The sequence below is a fragment of the Temnothorax nylanderi genome, unplaced genomic scaffold (genome assembly GCF_030848795.1).
Source record: "Temnothorax nylanderi isolate EJ_2023f unplaced genomic scaffold, tnyl_v1.0 TNYL_tig0008_pilon, whole genome shotgun sequence".
NCBI lineage: Eukaryota > Metazoa > Arthropoda > Insecta > Hymenoptera > Formicidae > Temnothorax > Temnothorax nylanderi.
Genome location: NW_027249070.1, coordinates 1,423,904 through 1,446,905, shown reverse-complemented (window position 1 = coordinate 1,446,905; position 23,002 = coordinate 1,423,904). Strand labels below are relative to the sequence as shown.

The window sequence follows — 23,002 nt, the reverse complement described above, 5'->3', positions numbered from 1 at the left end:
GCAGGAGATAAATCAAGAGCGCGAAGCATCGCGCGAGATTCGGCGAAAGCGACAGCGATCGAGGATCGAGGGTGTAACCTGGACGTCGCTCCGTTCGAGATCTCGCAGCGCGATCTCGACGAGGATTCTCGGAGGAGTAAGTGCCCTTTATTCTCTCTTCGCGAGAATTACTCTTCTCTCGGTGATAATAAGCCGGCACGAGTGATAACGTTGCAGATAATGCTGCGATCTTTTTTCCGACAGCGCGCCGCCGCTTGCGAGCTATCGATTCTCGACGAGAGCGAGAGCGGGACTTCCTGGAGCGTCTACGGGGAGCCGGCGGCAACAAGTGGTCTCGTCTACCTGACTAATCGCGAGCCGGGAGTCTATCTCGGAGATAAAGCGAGATAAAGAAGCGAGAACGTCGCGAGCTCTTCGCTTCCTTATCTCTCGCTCTCGTATTTCGATAAGTCGGCGCGTGGTTCGATAAATCACACCCGTCGATGGCGTCGAAAGGGGAAGCAACGAAGCAACACCGGCGGGGCCACCGCGCGAGGAAGGCCGTTTCCAATGTTATCGCTTATCAAAACGTAGTCCTTTTGAGACACGATGACGCGTCACTCCTCGGAGTTCTTCTCACCCTCTCGACGGGCGAACGAGAGGAGGTCCAAGGAGATCCATTCGCTCGAGCGGAAGGCGGGTTTCCAAGAGAAGGTGGGACGTGGGACGGCGCGTAAACGAGGGCCGACGACGGCGGCGTCGGGCGTCGGGCATCGGGCATTCGGCTACGTGTCGTTCTCGTCGCGCGTCATGTCCCGCGTTGTCTAGCGTCGTCGATCCTGCTGTTTACGCGTGAACCAAAACATCAATGACCTTGAAAGCTATCGCGCGTCACGTGACCCGGGGGGAGAAGGGACTCGGCGATTGGCCCGCGGAGGCGCGTAGAACGCGTACTGCGCGGTGCGCGGCGCGCGCTGCGCGGCCCGCATTCCCCGTCCAATAGGATTCGCGCGCGTCTGGCCGGGCGGGTGGCCGCGGGGTGGGGCGGGTGGACAAGAGCGAGCCAGCGCCAGCAGCCAGCGAGCGCGAGCGGCCGAGAGGCGAGAGGACGACGACGACACGACGACGGATCACGGATCACGGATCGGCGACGGGGACGACGACGGTAGCGATTGGTAGCGAGTAGCGACGGTAGCGAACGGTGACCGGGTGACGGTGGCGGCGATAGCGGTGGTCGTGGCGGTGACGACGGCGAAGACGAAGAAGACTGTGATCGAGACGGTTCGCCGTGCTGGTCGGTGGCGTACGCCGTACGTGTTAGTGCGTGTGTTCGTGCGCGAGCGCGGTTGGTCGGTGGCTCGCGTTGTTGTATCCAAGATGAAGTCCGACTCGAAACCTTTGTTGACAGCTCAGGCGGAGAAGGCGAATCATTACACGTAAGTAGCGGCCGGCCGGGGCCGGGCCGCGTGCCCGAGTGAACGACCAGTGCGATTAGCTTCGCGGCGGTGGAGCCCGCGGCCCGCGGTCCGCGGTCCGCGGTGCATGTCGCGCGCATCGTATATCTGTCCGCCGATACCCCGCGAGAGAAAAGGCACGTAGGCGCGAGGGGAGGGAGAGAAGGGCGAGAGCGAGGGAGACGTGTGATGTGACGACTTGACTTGACGAGTTGGCCGTTTGTGCGCCGGAAAGTGCGCGGACCGCCACACATCCCGAAAGTGCAGTGCGAACGAAGAAAGATTAAACATATGTGTGAGAGAGAGATAAAGAGATAGAGAGAGAGAGAGAGGGAGTGGGAGGGAAAGAGATAGCGAGAGTGAGAGAGATAGAATAAAAGTAGAAGGTAACGGTGCGGCTAGAGAGGGAGCAGAGTGAGATAGAGTGAGAGGGGGAGAGAGAGGGACCGTGCGAACGGAAGAGTGAGAGGGAGAGAGAGAGGGAGCGAGCGAGCGAGTGAGTGAGAGACGGAGAGGGAAGAACGGGAGAGCCGCGAGCAACGAACGCGGCCTATACGCGACGCGCGCGTCCTACGATCCGCAAAAATACATGTATGAGCGGCGGTGACGAGAGAGAGCGAGCGAGAGAGAGAAATAGAGTGAGATAGAGATAGAGACGCGGCGGCAGCGTGGAGGCAGAGCGCGGCAACCCATGGGCGAAAAATAATGTCTAGCACGGTGGATTCGCATTCCAGATACTTGAAGGAGTTCCGCGTCGACCAGTGTCCCCTCTTCATCCAGCGCAAATGCACGCAGCACAGACCGTTCACGTGCTTCAACTGGCACTTCATGAACCAGCGGAGGCGCAGACCGGTGAGAAAGAGGGACCGCACCTTCAACTACAGCGCCGACAATTATTGCACCAAGTACGACGAGACGACTGGCATTTGCCCCGATGGGGACGAGTAAGTTTTTTCCCCCTTTTCTATTCTTCTATTGCGCATCGCGAGGCGAGTTACGTGATGCACACGGTGCGTTCTTCTTCGTCAGTGAGAATAGAACGTGTGCGTTGTGTACGTGTATTCGTGTACGGGTATCATGGCAGAGAGCGGTTACGGCATTCGCGACGATGTTTCCACCTCGAAATCTTCGTCGACGAGAACGGGAGGACCGCTGTTTTTCTCGTATCGTGGTATCGCCGAACAACCGGCTCTCTCGTAACGATAAGAATACGTGTGATACGTATGTGTTTATACATATATATATACACATAGGTGTGTATATATAACGTAACGCGATATATGTACACGTAGCGTTGCTATCGTGCCGCGTACGTGTCCCTCGCGCGCGCACGTACGTGTTTACGTTCCGTCGTCGCGTTCGCGCGCGTTTCCGCGGCTCTTTCGTTCCCCACGGAGACAATTGTTGCGCGGAACTCCGAGGATTAGGAGCGAGGGAGGGAAACGTAAAATACCGCGCGCACCGTCGTCGGCGCGGAATTGCGCATCGCGTTTTTTTTTTTTAAGGCGTCCGCGTGTGCCCGCCTCCTCCCATCGACCAGTGGCCGCGTGCTACGTCGTATACATGAATTAAAGTATATTCTGTTGTATAGCGCGCGCGCACGGGAGCACCTTAGGTGCCACACAGCCTGACGCGGTTACACCTTTCTCTCGGAGGACCTTGCGGGCAGATCCTTGCCGCGGAAACGCATGCGAAACCTTCTCGGAATGCGACTCGGAAGGACGTTCCTCCTCCTCGGGGAAGCTCGCCGCTGCCACGATTCACGGCGGCTCGTTTGCGAAAGTTCGGTAATCGGAGGCTTGAGAGAAGGAAGAGAGAGAGAGGGAGGGAGAGAAAAAAAAGAGGAGAGAATGAAGCGGAGACTCGTGCTCCGTCCTCGCTTTGTTGGTCGTTGACACGTAACGCACACGTAACATCTGCCCCGGTGAGAAATGCGGCGTGACACCGCGACATTTTTAGCCGATACAACGCACTTCCGACGTAAATATTCTCTCCTGATAAATGACGATACCCGATGATCCCGCGATGATAACTCTTCGGAGGAAGCGCGATTCCGTGTTCTCAATTATGACCTAGATCGTTCTCATAGTGATTTTTTTTTTTCAAGACCGACAAATAATCGACGCGCAGTTTACTGATTTGGAAAAAGTATACAAAATTCACACACATAAGGAAAAGAAGAAGAATCAAATCAAAATTTATATACTTTACTTGTATATATGCAACAATCTATAATCTTATAAGAATTTCAACTTTTTTTTCTTGGTTGAATTATAAATGACTTCGTTCAAGCAAGTTTTCTTCGTTTAACTTGACGCAATATAATCTCATTTCCAAGATTATAGATTGTTGCGTATATATGAGTATAAGTTTTGATTTGACGCTTCTTTTTTTTCTGTGCACAGAAATACCTACTGTTATTAGACTATCAAGATCCAGCCTGATCGAGAAAAAGCATCTTTTCTAATTAATTGTATGATTTTTTGCGAGAATTATATTAATAATATTTATTAAGGTTCTCCGTTTTTTTCTCGATTTCCGAATGGAAAACGCAATATCTCCCGGTAATTCGCGATATCGATTATACATTCCGGCATACCTTTTGCCGGAAGCAGTGACACTGTAACATCACAAAGTTAAAGTTCTCCACACTTTGCGCATAAATTAACATACCATATTTAACGGCGCCTCGCTTTAACATTTTGTAATTTCATTTCCACGACAGTAACGTAAACACGTATGCACGCACGCGTGCCTCGAAATACGCATTTGATTTGCATAAACAGGTGGCCATTTCATAATCAAAAACATTCAACAAATTACAAGTCATTTTGTTTAAATTGCAAGAAACAGAATGGCTCGATTTTTGTTTACTGAAATCGAACAAACTTTGCAGCGTGTATACAACAATTAATTTCTTTAGACTTTTTTTATTAAATAAATATTACAATGACAATTCTGCAAGAGTATCACGGAAAAATTGCGTCTAATCGTCCTGTCTTTTTCTGTGAAAGGTAGTTCGGTTTTACGCAGGAAAAATCGTCGCGTGGGGTTTAAACGGCAGCCCAGCGACATTAAATGGGCCATAAATTATTTTTATGGCTATAAATTTTTATTCCGCTCGGCGTAAAGTGATTTTCATCGAGCGATCGTAAGGCACATCGTGAATTTCTTCCCCGAAATTTCCAATGTTATGAGTTGCCGAACAAAGGAAGCCCACTCTTATCGATTTTCCCGCGCGTACTTGGCACGATGGCACAACAAAGAATCACTATGTATCTAAACCTTATTCGTGGTGTTAGGTGCGTCGTAATCGAGTCACTAAAGTTTTCCTCGCCGTTCAACTAAACGTATATTGATTGAACCGTGAAATACTACTGTATAATACGGTAAAATACTAGTTCAATGTCTCATAGTTTGTTCAAAACATAAAAAGAATGTATCTAACAATAAATTTCTAAGTATCTCAATATCATCGCTAATACATAATACATTTTTTTATTACTTTTAGCCGTTTTGTTTCTGTCTTCTAATTTGGAAATAATTACATTTTTTATTTTTATTATTAACAATAAATTAGAAAATTATTTGCATTATTTTCTTTTGTCATATAATGTAATTGTAATAAAAAAAGAATTGCAGACAACGTTCCCGGATAGAAATGTTTAATTTTAGAGTATCGTGTAATGTTTAATTGTCTATCATATTTATTGATGAAAACAATTCTTGTAAGAAGTATAAAGTAAATCGTAAAATCGATAAGAACAAGAGAAAATGGATTATGAGCCTAGGGCGCATATTAACATCGGCATCATCTGAGGAATGCGAGGGTGACTATTAATGATTGCAGAGAAAAAAGGAGAAGAACGCACAGAAAAAGCATCATGTTTTGTCAGCTCGAGGTCGTGAAACATTATCTTGTCGAACAGGTGTCCGTTCCTACATCGTACCGCGGGCGACACGGAGAGGCGTTATCATCTGCGCTACTACAAGACGTGCATGTGCGTGCACGACACTGACACCCGTGGATTTTGCGTGAAGAATGGTCCGCACTGCGCTTTCGCGCACGGCAATCATGACTTGCGCCCGCCCGTGTACGACATCAAGGAGATCCAGGCGTTGGAGAATCCGGACTCGGATCCGAACTCCTCGTCAAACGGGCCTAACATACTGGACAAGGAGCGTAATCTGATGAATGAGGACCCGAAGTGGCAGGACACGAATTATGTGCTAAGCAACTACAAGACCGAGCCGTGCAAGAGACCGCCGCGGCTCTGCCGGCAGGGATACGCCTGTCCGCAGTATCATAACAGCAAGGACAAGCGGCGCAGCCCGCGGAAATATAAGTATCGGTAAGTATCGTCGACCGATCGCCCAGTCGGACCCCGGGAAATAATTTCTAAATGTTTAACAATGATTGCAGCTCGACGCCATGCCCGAATGTGAAACACGGCGAAGAATGGGGCGAGCCGGGCAACTGCGAGCAAGGAGATGCGTGCACGTACTGTCATACTCGCACGGAGCAGCAGTTCCACCCGGAGATCTACAAGTCCACCAAATGCAACGACGTGCAACAAGCTGGCTACTGCCCGCGCGGCGTCTTCTGCGCCTTCGCGCATGTTGACCGTGAGTGTACACTCATCAATCGTACGTAAAACAGTCTTATTATATGCTTTGTGAGTTCAATGATACCGTGCATGTACGACGAGAGAAATCTAGAATTTATTACGCGTTTACCTAGTTGTCTTGACTGTCGCGATTGTTCGCGACGTAGTCGCAAAGTGGGTCGCGCGACTCGCGAGTCCCTTTCGCGAATTACACGTAGAGAGCCGGTTTGATAAATGCTAAATTCTATAGCCGTCAAAATTGTTTCTCAAAATTGATATATTGGGACGTTGGTATGGTGTGTTGATGGAAGCAGTGTTGCCAACAGAAGAAATGAGCCTGGCGAGGGATATGGCGGTACCTATAGATTGCGGAGCGAATCTGGCAGACATACTCAGCAACGCTCTTCCACCTGACAAGCGCTCGCACGACAAGGACAAGCCACTCAGTGACAGCAGCGTGAGTCTCGATCCTTCATATTTCGCACAGACTGCTTTAATTTATATTACTTATCAGCGATTTTAATACGGTATTTTTATGCCATGTTGAAAACCTAGCGTTACCGCTTGATCGACTTGCAGAATGGAAGCGGCGAGGTCTCGGAATCCGCCAGCACCAGCAGTTTGGGTAGCAACAGTTCGCACAGCAAGGCGCCTGGCGCTCAACTGCACAATTCCAATAATACCAATTCCGCCATGAATGCGGTTGCGCAGCAGAAACTTACGAACATACTTTACAACCCCAGTTCTCTCATACAAGTTGTAAGTTTTGTTTTTTCAATGTAACGCGCTGTAGTGTTTCGGGCAATATCACATTGTACTTTCGGGAATGAATTTAGAACCTGAGTGGGGAAGAACCAAGTTTCGCATGAGCGTAGAGCCAATTTAATAAATTATAAATTAGAATATAGATAAAATAATCATATTTACATCACTTTGTTCTTGTTCTGGATTTTAGATTTACTCCGTGGAGTATTGATATATAATTTAGAATCGTATAATTTAGGATCTCTCTTATATATCACATGATTGATGTTGATTTCGACAGAATGAAATTCGCAAGCAAATGGTCGCCATCGACAGCGATCCTTTGTTAACTAAAGCTGAAAAGGCCCAACAGAAACAGAGCCTCTACATCGCGTACAATTTGAACGGGACATTAGGCAGTCACTCATTAGCAACCACTGTTTCACCACTTTCGAATTCGTACTACTCAAACGACACTGTGGAATCTGTACTAGGTAAGTGTAGACGGTATCCAACAGTTATATATATATATATATATATGTGTGTAACAGTTATATATATATATATATATATGTGTGTACCATGTTTACGTATTATGCAATATCTTAAGGCGGATGTTTGATCTTTTTCCAGGAAATGCATTAGACGAGCTACATTTAGACGACCCATTAAATTTAGTCGACTCAATTCATAGGGATACAAATTCACCGATTGGCAATTCAATATCGGCAGGCCTAGCTAGCTCCGGTCTACTCGGTAGCTCGGCCCCGGTCAATATACCGGGCATGGCTGAACGTTCAGTTCTTACCAATTTCTCGCCATCAACGTCGAGCCCGCTTCAGCAATTACAAACTGGTTTTCTTACCGGATCGAGATTCTCTCATCAAGATTCCATGGAATCCGTAAGCTGACCTTTCTTATCCGGCCGTATTATGATAAATATTAAATGGTTTTACTAACTTGTTTTTCTTCGGTTAATTTCAGACATTGCCCTTTATAAATCAGATATCAGATCCATTTAGCAATCATATTTCGCAACTTAGTAGCTCGGCTTCTAAGCTTAGTGGATTCAATAGTAGTTTATTCGATTTTGCGAACCAAGGAATGTCACCATCGCGTACGCAACCCACTCTACCAGCATCTCCATTGGTCAGTGCATTTTCCATTAGTCCAAGTAACACAGGATCGTTGTCCGAGGTTAGAATTGCACGATATGTTGAAGAGTGTCTCCCGGATATATCTCGAAGACAGTGACGATATCGGTCGTATATATCCACGCTTATTGCAGGTACAAAGGCTCAGAGACGAACTGTCATCGAGCCGTGCTCAATTGGCGACATGGGACGAGCGTATTAATCAAGCGCGCGCGGCTTGCGCGGCGTGGCAATTGGAAAGCGAGGAGGCGAAAAGGAAGGCGACTATTGCCGAACAGCAAAGGGACGAGGTGAATATCTCCCCTAACTTAGCGCGCGATCATCTCACGATATCGAAGCCCCAATTTGCCGTGCTCCAGAGAATGGATTTTTTGCAGGCTCTGAAAGCGCTTAGGGTCGAGAACAAGGCGTCCAACGGCGGCCCGTATCTTCATACACTGAGGAAAACAAGCGAGCTTAGATCACTATCGATAGCCACCTTGAAATCGATTCAATCGCAATTGCGCTCGGATCTGGAAGAGGTGGAAAAGGTAAGAACTTTTGTCACAAATCGCCGAAACAATCGGTGTCTTTCAAATGAGTGGATATGGCTAGAGATACTAGAATACATATGTTCTATATGCTATGTAGCTTATTGACATTGCTGTATTGCCAGGTGCTGTACAGAGAAACGGCAACAAAGTGCATGGTTTGCGAGGAGCAGAATCGTACGGTCACCCTATCTTGCAATCATTACGTGGTCTGTTCGACGTGCGCTCCGAGTCAGCGCGAGTGCCCGTACTGTCAGACTCCAGTAGTCTCAACAAGTTAGACCCGAACCTTTCCTTAGAATCCTGTTGTTACAATTTCCGCCTCTCCGTTAGAAAGAAAACGAAGAGGCGTTGGCAGCCGCAGACTCTGAAAGAATATCATGTGAGTAGTATCACGATTTTGCAAGGACTCGTATTTTTACTCTGGTACAGTGACAACACTGAAAAACACGTTTCTTATCGCGGTAAGCATGTACCCGCAAGAATCCAATTGACTTTAAGAATACAATTGATTTATCGCTAAAGTGAGTACGCGAATATGATAGAATCTTTACTGGTGTAATCTTAAAAATAAAATACATTTCTCTCTCAGTAAATATATACATACATACATATGTATGTATATTCAGTGAATATCACATTTTTTTAAATGTAACGCTCAAATGTAAGCGTCATGGATCCTAAAAAAGAAAAAACAAAGATGTTTTATTTTATACATAATTCAAAATAAATATCTAGCAGGGTGTTAACTATACACATTCAGCGTTTACAACGCAAATATATGCGGGTTACAGAACATTTAGCACGAGAACAATATAATCGCAGTTGTGGACAAAGTTTCGGGACCTCGAAAACTATATAATTGTTTAAAGAAAAATTAATAATATTAATAAACGCAACAAAAGTCTCCTCCCACTTGCATTAAAAAAAATGGGAGGATTTTTTTCTCGATGGTTGAGCTGTGAAACGTATGTCACAGAAAAAATGATATTTCTATTATATTTAAATCTATATATTTAATAGGATTTTCCAATTGATTCGTACTGAATGTAATAATATAAGTATTAACAAATTTTATATTTTTCGTTGAAAACCTAATATTGAAGATATAAATATTATATAAGAGGTATATGAATATATTATATAATTTCTAGGTTTTTATATATCTAATAACAAAGATTTCTCATATAGTTATAAAGAGTATGGGAGTTTACAAAACAACCGAAATATAGATAGCGCTAAAACAATTTTATTATATAAAAGGTATTATACATATATATATCTCATTTGTTTCTCGTTTATTTTCTATCGATCGGTGTTATTACCGCTTATTCCTTTTCTTCTTTTCTTTTTTCAATTTGTTCTGCCTTTCGTTACGTTCATTAAGTATATCGGCAGTTGGAAAACAGTTACACTTCGGGCACATCGAAGTTTACGATGATCAATATTTTTAACAATTTTACGTAAAATACACTTGCTTTCTTTCTTTCTGTAATGTGGCTTGTATATGTTTCGTACTTTTTGTAACAATCCACTTTTTAGGTCTTAAATATGCTTAATTGTGTACTAGTATTTGCGATGGAGTTATTAGAGGACATTTAAATTAAATAGTGTGTGATAGTAACGAAGAAGTTTAATATTCAATCAATTATTCAATTAGATTATTGAACCAATTACCCTCATTTCGTGTTGTAGGCTTTTACAATTGTAGATGTAAGGATGTTAGAGATACTTAGGATTTTTCAATTTAATCAAAAAAAAAATTAACTCATAAATATATATATATATAAAAATATAATGCATACACAAGTCAAACGTGACATACGTGTTACAGTTCAGTGGCATGCTACAAGTATGCTAATTAGGACGTGTGAAGTACGTCTATGTACCCGGCTCTATGCGTATATTCATTTTAAAGATGTAGTTGTTAAACTCTATGATTAAAAAAATGACTATACACTCATGATGAGAAAAAAAAAAATATATATATATATAATTGCCTAAGATATAAACGATTATAGGATAGATAGGACAGCATTATCAAATTTTTTCCTCATATAGACATGAAATGTTACAATAATCAATTTTAAAGACTACTTTTATTTAATATACATATGTATTATTACAATTTCGAGAATTATGAAATTATTAAACTCAAGTTTAATACCCCGCACAAAACATCTAACGACACTTTTACGCGACTTGTAAGACGTTGACTAGTTTACACAGGATTAATCTTCCGAGAGATATAATCGAGAATTTCTTTTTTTTAATTATCTGTAACACAAAGGGGTATTGTTGTAGCAGACATTTACTTAATTGTGGAATTCTCTGACATTCGCAACAGCGCTAGTTGTTACTGGTTTTTTTTTCTTTCTCGTTTATTTTTCTCCACCCTTTTCAATTACCTTCATAGTTTAGTGTCAAAAAGTGAGGCCAAAAAATAAATGAATGTTTTTATTACGTCAGTTTTTTATTGCATATTATTAATATTAAAATATAATAGATGTTATTTAAAAATGAAAATTACAATTTTCTCTATTATGGTATATATGGTCTAAAGATTACTGTTTTTTAAAAATTATACTACAATACGGAATAATGTAGGAATAAATAAGAATTATTGAAATAAACTTTTCTTTGATGTGCTTTACATTCTTAATTAGATTGAGGATATAAGAAGCAATTTTAGAGAGATAGAAAGTCCATTCTCTTTTGATTATTGACATTTTTAATATCTAGATAATATCCAAGGTTTTCTCCTTTCATTTCTTCTTTCCGACTCTTCCGGTCGATATAACATTACGTGGTCTCATGAGAGATCTCACCTGATAAGTAGACGGCATATTTTAATTTTCTTAGAGGCCGCATATACCATAACACCATTTTCAAAGAACTATTTAGGATTTAAGAGAGAAACATTATAATAATGCATTTTTTTCTTGCGTTTATTCGAATGCATTCTTTATAAGTACAGGAATGTTATAATATTGAAATATATTCATTTCTTTGTATTTTTCCTCACGTGTCCACTTGGCACATTTTGGCACTATTTACGTGTGTATAAATATAATATATTAGATTTAACTATTTAAAATAAAAGATAAAATATCAAGCAATTAGTGCACTATTTTCGATGTCTCAGTTTTTATATGGCTAGTGTGCACCACGTGATAGAGAAAGTAAATTCCCAATTGATATTGAGATCTACGAGTCTACAATAATCGACAAAAGAAATATCGCGTTTACCAAATCGTTGAAATTGTTAAAAAAAAAAGGTACTTATAAAGAATGCGATTTTTTTTTTTTTTAATAATATTCCGCGATCGAACTTCCTTCCACAGTATTTGTATCTAAGGCAACAATGTTACAAATAATGGGATCATATCCAAGTCATAACAGTTCTTTGTATACGGAAAAAATGCGAGAGAATCTTTTTCATGTTTTGAATAATCGGAGGAAAGTTACGATCGCGTTACGTTTAACGGAACGTTTAGAAATGATATTTCTGAATAATAGGGTTATATGAATATTACAAACAATTACAATATATTGTACTATTTTACTTCTATAACAATTAAATAACACAATTAAAAATATAAAATATATTTAGAATATAAATTATTGTGAAAGCAACAAATTTAGCTACAAAATAGAGTAATAGGAGAGTAACAAAGTGGATGATTAGCTAATATTATCGTGTAACAAAGAAAACATACAGTTGAATATTTATATACTACTGTCCCCCGTTGTTGGTTTCATCAATTATCTCGCGCATTTTGGAGCATTTTGATGACATACTATCGTTGTGTACGCTCGATCATTATCTATCGTATCTAAAAATCAAACGTTTGATCGGATCAATTTTAATAATAATTGGTTCTCACCATTATAGAAATGAAGAAAGAAATATATATATAGAGATGTCGATAATGAATGTATATGTCGAGCAGCAAAATTCCAAGTTTGTTCCGAGTATCGCCAATATTTCAGGCAATGCCCGACTAATCCGTGTTTGAAATTAAATCTCAAAATCCTGCTGAAATGCTTATACGAATGTGACTCTTGAATTTAGGACGCGTTCAACACGTTTACTTCGATTGCACAAAGAAAACCAACAATAGGGCGAATTAAAATTGAACACTATATTTTTGACAAGTTACAATAATACCAATTACAAACGTTATACGCTCTGTCCTGTGCGAATAACTCTTCCTCTGCGTTGTAAACGGGGTCGGGCCACATTGTAATTGCGTTTGTTTGTGCACTAGTTGAAAATATTACGTGATCGCCCGTCGCACTTTGCGTAATTCGCGCAAGACGGCTGGCGCGGGGGGAGGTGGACGGGTATTTTGACAACATCGGGGAGGAATTATCGGCACGGTTCAGACGAAAAAAAAGCATACACATAATCACTAGAATATTGTATAATAATTGCGTAAAAATTGTAATATCTATAAAGGGAAATTTGCTGAACATTTATATCACGATTTATAACTAAAAGTACTTGCTATAGACCTGTGTCGTCCTTTAATCACTCGTAATTTTGATATAACGATTACTGCATTTGTTATTTTCATGGCATGGCTTATCCTTGATATTAGATATCACGAAAATCCATTTTCGTTTATTTGTGTAGCGAAATGTGTGTTCTTGTTTGCGAAAGAATAAAAAAAAGAGGAAAACGTTTGCTCAATGTCCGCGAAGACTTTTCGGACATTCCTTGTTGTTCCGGAAGAACCGACTCGCGTTATCAGTAAGAACGTTATCTACTGCGACTCGCATTATTACGATCGTTATACGATTTATAATCTTCGAAATATTTATGTTACGAACTCTTTGAGATATCTCAAAAATTGCCTAGATTCATAGATTAATTCTCCGTTATCTTTCAACCGAATGGTCGCTTAGTCAATTATGGAACATTATGACATCACGATATAATTATATTTTTAATTATCCGTTGATTCATCGGAGCGCAGTGACGGTCGATGCAAACCTACGTGATCCGAGTTTAGGCTTGTTTGTGAAAAATACGAGGTAACAAATGGCTGTACGACTGTGATCACGCCTACAGTTAGACCAAATCGCTCGGTATGCCACTTATATATTCTCCTTTAGAATCATAACTTCAGTCACGATTGATATACTGCAATGAAAAATTTTCATATTGTCTCTACGATCATTCTTCGATATATGTCGAATGTATATTTAAATTTCATCGATGGAATTTTAATTCATCGTCATTTCTAATTAATAGATTTCAATTATACATTTCAATAATATATTCGTATTTTTCAATGGACACTTTCCACCTTTTTTATAATTCTGGAATGCGTAAAGTAACGCTTGCACTGGTAACTACTCGCGCTACATTTACTTGCTAGAGAAACAAAGTATTTCAGCAGTTGTAATTGCGTTGCAAGGTACGTGTCTTAGCGGTTGTAAGAACAGAATCAACGAGAAAGCCGCGCAACAGTCATTTGCACCCTCATATTTCATCGCCAAAATTTTCTATAAAAGTTGGAAAGGAAAAAAAGGAAACGATCGAGTCGCAAGTTCGTGGAGCACGCTCGAGAGGAAAGCGAACGTAAATTGGCCACCTACATAGCCCGCAGTGGTCTCGCATATTATTTAACAAGCTCTTTACGTTAAGCGAGGGAAACGTAATAATAATTTGCATGAAGAGAACGATGTGCAAGCAGTGCCATTTTTCGACAGACTTATGAAAGTAATAAAGTTGCGTTCTGCGAGAAGTGAATGTGATCTGTTGATGTTTCTAATTTCTATAGCTAATTCCGCATTCTCAGGCCGTTCATGGGGGAAAACCGCATTTCGCAAAAATTCGTCGAACCAACATGTGTGATTACACGCAGCAAAGACGTAAATTATCATCAACTTTCTGATTGGAGATTCGCGAGAGGAGCGTCGAGGAGCGCTCTCCGTAGCTCTCGATAATGTGGAATTGTGTATAGAAATGTGCCCCCTTTTAAATTTTTTACTATTTTTGCAATATTACGGTAAACGCCGTCTTCCGATACAGTGTATAATGTTTAGGCGTAGTGCTTTTTGAGGCCATTAAAAGTCAGGAGGCAGCGCAAAATAAAACAAACGCGTTTAAACAAATCTTATATTTGTAAGCTTGATATATGTACATAATATATATATATAAAGAGAAACAATAGGCATTGCTCTCTCACACAGCTCGACTTTGGATACGCTCGGCGTAGGAAAGCAGAATCGATATATTCGTATATTGTGTAACTTCTGGTGTTTAAAAAAGCAATGTACTTATACATTAAGCGGTTAAGGTACTAAGTATTGTATACTTTGCGGGCTATTGCGTGAACGAATCGTATCTATTTTACTCATGCTCGCACGGTGTGTTTGTAACAATCGATTCAGGAACGTCCGGAATATCCGAGTTGAGAAACGAGAGTCGCGAAAGCAAAGAGAATAAGGAGAAACCTTTCGTTCGTGCAGTCGCATTCGTTGCTTTCACAGGATGAACCACTGATAATGTATCATTTATAAATTTCTTTCAATGCACACACGTGGCGTGCGCAAAGGGCCCTCGCGCGAAAGAATAAAGGGAGAGTAACAAATTGCGTGGATCGAAACAAGAACCGCATTCTCGAGAAGGTCGTACAAAGTGTTGACGATAAAACGATATCAAGACTGCTGTAATTTATTGTCATAAGCTTAATTAAAGTCAGGTCGCAAAATTACGTTGGCGCAAGGAAAGAAAGAAAAAGAAATTGTTTATTACTTATTGTTGCTGTCTGCTTCTAGACGTGCGCAGAACAAAACGTTTTCTTATCTGGCATTTCGCAGGAGCCGAGAGAGAGTTCTTTTTAGCGATTATTTTTACGTCCCGTAGTTTCTAAGGCGATTAGGTAGCGCTTATAAATTGAAAATTATGTGTACCATTTTCTTAATATATATATAATTTAATATATTGAGATGTTCTTTGTTTTTTGAATCTACGACGAGAGGCGTGCCGAGTTTCTCGCGCGAGACGTCGTTTCTTAGCGAATAAGAGATCTCGCCGTGGTGAGTCGACGAAACGAAGACGCAAGGCTTGCAAGCTGTCGCGACACGATTGTTCGTAGGGCGCGCGCGTTCGTCCTGTGTAAAGGAAACAATAGATACAATTTAGTCGCGCAATTACCCGAACTGAGGTATATAGAGAATTGTTACAATAACGTACCACGCAAAGGACAATTAAGGATCTCCACGATGGCTGTCGTTCCGATCAGGCTGCTTCTCTACATATGCGTATATTTATATACGTCCCTTTGTTCCCCACCCGACTCATATCTCTTCCGCACGACTTTCTGCGCGATGCGGGTTTTTGTAATTTTGTAACTTCTAAAATCCTCAGTCGGGGGAGTGCGCCGCCGCCGCCGCTTTTCGTCACGGAGGTTGCGATTCCGCGGGGTTCTCTCGCGCGATCTCTCGAGGGCTACACGTTGGCGAACGAGCAACTCGGGGAGAACAATTTTAATCGACGGAACGATATTTAATCGACGATGGGATCGTTTTGCATAACATCGTCGTCAGACGGAAAGTTTCGCGGCGCTCTTGGGCTGACCTCGGCCAAATTCCGATTAGCGATTAACTTAGCGAGCGACATTTGTACTATTTTGTTAACACCGATAGTATTAATTATTTGTTGTCCAAGATACGAGAAAAAAGGATAAAAAACGATGAATTGTACAGTTGAAGATTTTGCTTCAAGCGATCGGTTCGATTAGTCGGTAATTAACTAACATCCGTACTATTTTATTAATGTGATTAGAATTATTAATTATTTGTTGCCTAATGTGGAAGAAAAGATCGAGACGATGAAATCATGTTATAGCTGGATCGCCGGCTAACTTAATCGGAGTTTAGTCGAAGTCGCCCTTAGGTCCATCTTTACCAGTGCAAATTAACTTCGATCTCGGTTTTAACTTACTTTTTACCTTCTTCTAATTCTTAGAACTAAAAAAGATAAGTAAAATCGAGATTAAAGTTGGTAGAAATGAACATTAATCTTTCGTGTTCTCCACTGGAAACAGGTGGATCGAGAGAAATCGGTGTGGGGGCACCTACAAAATTGAATTTCTTTAGTCTTTCGTGAGAATATATTCGGCTTCTCTCGACTCACCTGTTTCTATTGAGGGATATCTTCTTCCCGCACATTGATCGAGAGCTTCGGAGTTTCGTGTCTGGATATCTGAAGAAATTATCGGAAGATCTACCTTAAATCACACGACTCATTTTGATCCCATTTTGAATGTTTGTCTCCCTCTCTCTTTCTCTGTCTCTTCTTCGGTGTAGCATATTCTAATGGATACCAGTACAAATCTATACAACCTGAGTAAGAAATAAAAACGAGGGATACACATCGCTCGGATGGACAAAAAGAAATTACGATATCGACGAGACACGTATTTTTGGCAATACACAGATTTAAAAGATTTTACCAAGTAGCGCGTAGTAGGTAGAGAGAACCAAGGAAGAGGTGAATTTCGTTCGAATGCATTATTTTTGACGACTGAAAGTTTATACGCTAAAAGGATTAATAACGATAATACGATAACGATAAGGATATAGTGACGATTGTGTACGTTAATTCGTAGGACAGATCGTTCGTTATCGCTTCTTATGCTATTTTACCATAAGTTGTGTCTTATAAGAATAAACATTGTAAATCAATAAAAATTGAATCAATTTTATTTGGTGTGTCGTGCGGTTATTGCGTTCTATTATATGTCGGTTCTACTATATTTGAAAAAGATTTAAGGCTTCTTGAGGTACTCGCCGCGGCCATGTTAGAGCGTGGCGTCAGAGGCGAGAAATGACTGAAATGAAGATTTCTCTAATCTCCGTGAATGACACCCTGAAATTCTTGCGTGCCATCTTGAAATGAGATGGCACGCAAGAATTTCAGGGTGTCACTTTTTCCTCTTCCCCATTTACGGAAAATGGGGGAGAGGAAAAAGTGCAATGTCATGGCACCGAAGCTCGAAGTTGACCAGGCCCGAGGGTCCTGATGGGCCCTATTTGTATCTAAATGATATTTTTTCGACTAATTATCGATATATAAATATAATATGTTCTCTTTATGTCAAAAGGAATATACAAATATCTCCTAATTTAGTTAATTTATAATTAAACATCCGCTTATTAAAAATTCTAAAGGTAAAATTGCAAGATATTTATAATAACCGAGAATTAGTCGAGATATTCGTGAAAATATTTATATATCGATGATTAGTCGAACAGTTGATAATGTAAATACTTTTCAATTACTTTCGGTCGCTCGCTCGATAACTACGAAAAATTTACACAGATCTTAAATAATAGGCCTATTCGGTTTCGCTGCACATCTGAACTAGTGCAATAAGTTAGAATAAAACAAATATATATTTTTTTATTCTAGCTTGTACTAGTTTAGATGTGCAGCGAAAACGAACAAGCCTAATATCCGCGCTCGCGTTCAATTCAAACGTGCAATACCGGGAATACCAATAATTGCGCGATAATCATCGCGCGTTGTGCTCGGTTGCAAAATATTGCGCAAGCTTTTCTTAGCAAACGCGCAGATTCTGAGGGATCGGAAAATCGGACGATCTCTCCTCTTTCAATTTTTTCAGAAAAAAAAAATTATAAATATTGTATTTATCAAACAGTGTTACTTATTAATTTATAATATTTATTGACAGCGGCACAATCCTTATACGGATTCGATATTTGCATAGTGAATAAGAAATCGTCTAAAAGAAACGTTTAGAAATCTCTCGAGTTTTTCCGGTGTTCTGACGCAACCTTTGGAATTTTGCTATTTTAAACCGGACTTATTATCGAATTAATTAACTAAACTCAAAAATAGTTACGTATTGATATTTATTTCTAATTAAGATAAATGTACCAATGCCTGGACAGTCAGCGGACACGTACCTATGTCTGGACACCTTTATCATTTTAGTTCTTAAATAAGTATAACGCGAATTAACTTTGGATATTATAACTAAAGTTTTAAAATACAAGACAAATATTTGTATCTTTGATTTTAATTTGCGTTATAATTATTTAAGGACTAAAATGATAAAGGTGTCCAGACATAGGTACATGTCCATTGACTGTCCAGAGTGTCCAGACATTTACCTTACAGAGCGACTTTCAATTTCGATTTGACGCTTCATGTCTCTTTTTATTACATCTCCTTTTCTTATAACGTTTTCCATTGGGAAAAAGTCACTGGCACTGGCAGCACTGAGTGCTTGAAGCGTATTTCATTGGTAGAATTAGCGAGCGTGTTTCTGAAAAACTCAAAAACTGAGACACCGAATGCCAGTGAGTTTTTCCCAATGGTACGCCTTTAGCACTTTCCATTCGTGACCATTTCAACTTCAAGTACTCGTCGTTCAGTCTCCTGCGGACAGTGGAACAGAGTAAATCAGGTAAATAGTCATTCCATTCTTAGATCTCTGTTAGAAAAACGCAAAACGCATTTGGACATCTTTAGAGTGAGCAATTTATATGCGGGTATTGCATTCTAAATATAGATATCGTAATATCACAATTTTTTTGATAAATCCATAAATAGTAATAGTAATAATCGAGAAAAAAAAAAGAATTTAACCAACGCTTACGCGAGAGAATGTTCGGGAATTTCAATTTGGAAAGACTTCAGTAAGGTGCAACGTGCAACCACTGTACTGGGGATTGATCGTCAATCGATTTCGTCCTCGGGATTTCTCGCTGACGAGTTTTCTCCCGGTATTCTTCATTCATTCTAACGCGTTATTAACGTTAATAACGACAATTAGATGGACAAAATTCTCACACGTGGCCGGACACGTTTTCTCCAAGAGTCTCTAGAAATGGGCAAAAATCGCGAACGGGGACGGGAACAAAATCTCCCGTAGTTTTTCTGCAATTCGAGGTTCATTTTGTCGATCAATTAATAATAAAAGAGGATTGTTTTTTATTCGAGATGGTTGTAAAACGTGACGGTACGCTGATCTCGGAAAAGATACTTCCTGCAACAGACACAATAATCTGTGCAATAGATTTCCACAAAATGGCGCGCACATGTTAAGCTACGTACACATTTAACGAACGAAGACCGAAACAGCGAACGCGAAAAGTAATATTAGCTGATATTGAGATAGACAATAATTAGAATTGTGCAGTAAGGGCCTCCGCACAATGAAAAATATAAGGAACAAGGAACAGATATTAGCGATTAGAAATAAGAAATCAAAGGAATAAAGCTGGTGTAACATTAATACACGGCATCCGATTGGTTAAAAATCTATTGTCTGTGTTGTGTTCCCCGTTTCCGTTGCCTGTATTATTTTCATCGTGCATCCAACTTTATTCTTGATTCTTTAGTCCTAATCGCTAATATCTGTTCCTTGTTCCTTATACTTTTCATTGCGCGGAGGCCTTTAATATAGAGGTAAATCATATACTATTATGATTTTATATATTTATTATATTTTAAAAAAGCTGGATCATGTCATTTGAATAACGTTCGTACGGCGATCACACAACGTATTACAAAACTGTGGCAACACCATTCGTGGAGCCCCCCCGGCCAATCGCAGCGGCGCCCCGCGGGGCGCCGCGCCGGCCAATCGCGCGAAGAGGATCGATAAGTTTCGCCTCTCGCGACGGTACGCGTATCTTGCTCGTTTCGCATGTACATAGAATTTAGCGGCGCGCGACTCGCGAGACGGCAACGCAACTCTGTTGTTTTAGTACGTTCGCGTCAGTCCCTCAGTCCAGTCGTGAGGTTCGTGCTCGATCGAAGTGACTTTGTGAGAGGCGTCGCTGCGTTTAAAGCAGGAATAAATTCAGGTGAGTTGAGTTGTGTCCCGCGGACGATCGCGATTGTCAGTCGAACGACGCGGCGCGTATCCTCGCGCATCTCACGCATAACTCGTCGATCTCGCTCGAGGATACCGCGAAGGGACGTCGCGTCGTCGGTGGGAAAACCGCGAGGAGAACGGTTTACCGCGACCGCGCGTGACTCGTTCGGGAAAAGTGCATTAGGCCCTGCCGCCATCTTGTTTATTGTGTGTCGCTCACTTTTGGAGGGAAATCGACGTCGCGAGTCGCGAGACACCCGCGTACGGCATCCCGGCGACTCGCTCGCGCCGAATTCGTCCACGCCCGTCCTGAAAATCTCGCGTGTTTCGACTTCCGGCGAGGATCTCGCGATCGAATATCCGGTGATCATTCCGGCTTTTTTTTCTTCTCTCTCGTGTGTTCCGCCCTTTCTCTTCCTCTGTTCCCCCACCCTTTGCAGTGTGTGCGCGTTGGTGTACGTACCAGTACGTACACGCGCGGCGGGGGACTAGATTACAGTCTGCTCTCTCTCTCTCTCTCTTTTTCTCCTCCCTCCTGCCAAGTAAGCATCTTAACGTATATACTTGGTGCTTTGTCCTACTAGGGACGGAAGTCCGTGACAGACAGAAGAGAAAAGCTACGGAAGCTTGCTCGCAGTTATGGCACGTACCAAGCAGACGGCTCGTAAGTCGACGGGTGGAAAGGCGCCCAGGAAGCAGCTCGCCACCAAAGCTGCGCGTAAGAGCGCGCCGTCCACTGGAGGCGTCAAGAAACCTCATCGTTACAGGTATATATACGTGTGTACTACATACAAAATATCTACGAGTATGAACTTTCTCCCGACAACAAAATTATTTATTTAAAGAATACAAAAAAGTGCTTATCGACTTGACAATTTTAAAAAATTCTGGATAATACCGACGATAATTGTAATCTGCGAATTAAATTAAAATTAAATTAAAAATGTTGAAGTAATTAAATACAATTACTTTAGCAAGATTTTAAATCGTCTTTGAGAAAAAGTGATCGAGTATGTTTTTTTTTTCTGAAGAATTTTTTGTCTTATCTTGGATTTATCTTTTGTCTTTAGGCCCGGTACTGTGGCACTTCGAGAAATCCGAAGATACCAGAAATCTACCGAGTTGCTCATCAGGAAGTTGCCGTTCCAGCGTTTGGTTCGTGAAATCGCCCAGGATTTCAAGACCGATCTGCGCTTCCAGAGCGCCGCTATAGGTGCCCTCCAGGAAGCGTCGGAAGCTTACCTGGTCGGCCTGTTCGAAGACACGAATTTGTGCGCCATTCACGCCAAACGTGTCACGATCATGCCAAAAGATATACAGCTCGCGCGGCGAATTCGCGGTGAACGCGCTTAAACCGTTTGCGGATACGCAGAGCGTTCCCATTTTACTTTTATTTGGACACTCGACGTTTCTGAACCATCTAAAATTTTTCTTGACTCTCTTCTGTGTATATTTATCATAGTTAACACACTGCCAACCGCTGTAATAGAAGGGAAAGACACGAAGAATAACGAGTGAGTCTTCATTAGACTTTCTAATGCAATGAGACGTAGTGATTCATACCAATGATAAAAAAATCGACAAATTAAAAAAGTGATGTAATTTACTTTTAATATACAAAAATTGCTCGAGTCATTAGTTGAAAGAAATTGTCCGAAGAGAAGTCACTTTTTTTTTAATATTTCAATGTGTAGTGAAAATATGTAACACGCAAATGTATCTCATAGATTTCGCGCATCTTTTTCATAGAACACTTGGTATTAGCGCTTTATTTTAGAATATTAATCGAGGAAGATGACTTACTTCGCACAGGCAGTAAATCCACGTTTACAACATTAAAAAAACCTTAGGTACAAACAAAATTTATTATTTCTGCTAGTACAGCTATATATATGCACACTTTTCATTATAAAGGGATATGTCTACAAGTATCGAAGAGCGATAGAATACAGACCAGATAGTTGATTGTTTATTGGTAATAATATTATTACACGACACATAGTTCGATTTGCATTTAGTCTCCTCACACTTTAGACCTGCAAAAAAGATCAGTGCATGTATTGCGCATATACGTATATAATTAAATTATATTGTAAGCTTAGAGAATAAGTAAGTGTTTTATGTAACCCTAAGAAAATCATTAATAAATACATACATCTAGACACGTATTATTGAAGATACGGCAAGAGGGCTGCAATTGGCGTTGCAGTCATTTTTTCGATTCGCAGGAATCTTGGAAGGTACACTATAAAGTAAAAAAATTAACGTTTTGTTTCTGACTTTCTATCGTCTATTTCGTACAAATCGATATTGTTTAACAAAGGCAGCTCCTTTCGTTTCGTTCCAAATGCAGCCCTCGATGGCGAATTCGCAATTATAGGTTGTAATTATCTTAATAATTATAGTACTAACCGAATGATTATAACAACATTATAGCAAAATACATTTTCTAATGGATGTAACGTAAATTGCCTTTTTTATATCCCGTCTTTACATGTGTGTGTTGTATATATGTGTGTGATTTTGTTTTATATTTCATATATGTACATTGTACTATTTGTACTCTGTCCGGGGCTCTAAAGCCTAGGATCGCGCGCGCGCGTCTGTGCAGGCATTTGCACGGAGCTGCACATCGCTATCGATTCGCGTGAGCCGCCGCCGTGAGAC

At 41.1% G+C, this 23,002-nt stretch overlaps 2 protein-coding genes across 16 annotated transcripts; both read left to right on the top strand.

Moving 5' to 3' along the window:
* Positions 1–1,042: 1,042 nt before the first annotated feature.
* Positions 1,043–17,191, top strand: Unk (RING finger protein unk). Of its 15 annotated transcripts, none has more exons than XM_071723411.1 (12): positions 1,043–1,415; positions 2,168–2,377; positions 5,363–5,785; positions 5,857–6,059; positions 6,370–6,497; positions 6,596–6,799; positions 7,086–7,278; positions 7,418–7,686; positions 7,769–7,981; positions 8,073–8,228; positions 8,298–8,468; positions 8,594–17,191. In XM_071723411.1, exons 1-12 carry the CDS (start codon positions 1,357–1,359, stop codon positions 8,747–8,749), a joined length of 2,385 nt encoding a protein of 794 aa, XP_071579512.1. In that variant the 5' UTR covers positions 1,043–1,356; the 3' UTR covers positions 8,750–17,191. The 15 variants fall into 15 exon arrangements, with proteins under 15 accessions (XP_071579512.1, XP_071579505.1, XP_071579492.1 ...); XM_071723404.1 differs by having other exon boundaries at positions 6,367–6,497; XM_071723391.1 differs by having other exon boundaries at positions 6,355–6,497.
* Positions 17,192–20,165: 2,974 nt separating this feature from the next.
* On the top strand, positions 20,166–22,803 carry LOC139784193 (histone H3.3A). Its single transcript, XM_071723359.1, has 3 exons — positions 20,166–20,324; positions 20,920–21,102; positions 21,406–22,803. Exons 2-3 carry the CDS (start codon positions 20,975–20,977, stop codon positions 21,686–21,688), a joined length of 411 nt encoding a protein of 136 aa, XP_071579460.1. The 5' UTR covers positions 20,166–20,324; positions 20,920–20,974; the 3' UTR covers positions 21,689–22,803.
* The last annotated feature ends 199 nt before the right edge of the window (positions 22,804–23,002 follow it).

Coding starts and splice junctions, on each gene's coding strand:
- Unk (XM_071723371.1), top strand. CDS start 1,357: ATGAAGTCCGACTCGAAACCTTTGTTGACAGCTCAGGCGGAGAAGGCG. Junction 6,800..7,085: donor CCAGTTCTCTCATACAAGTT/GTAAGTTTTGTT, acceptor TGATTTCGACAG/AATGAAATTCGCAAGCAAAT. Junction 7,687..7,768: donor ATCAAGATTCCATGGAATCC/GTAAGCTGACCT, acceptor GGTTAATTTCAG/ACATTGCCCTTTATAAATCA.
- LOC139784193 (XM_071723359.1), top strand. CDS start 20,975: ATGGCACGTACCAAGCAGACGGCTCGTAAGTCGACGGGTGGAAAGGCG. Junction 21,103..21,405: donor AAGAAACCTCATCGTTACAG/GTATATATACGT, acceptor TTTTGTCTTTAG/GCCCGGTACTGTGGCACTTC.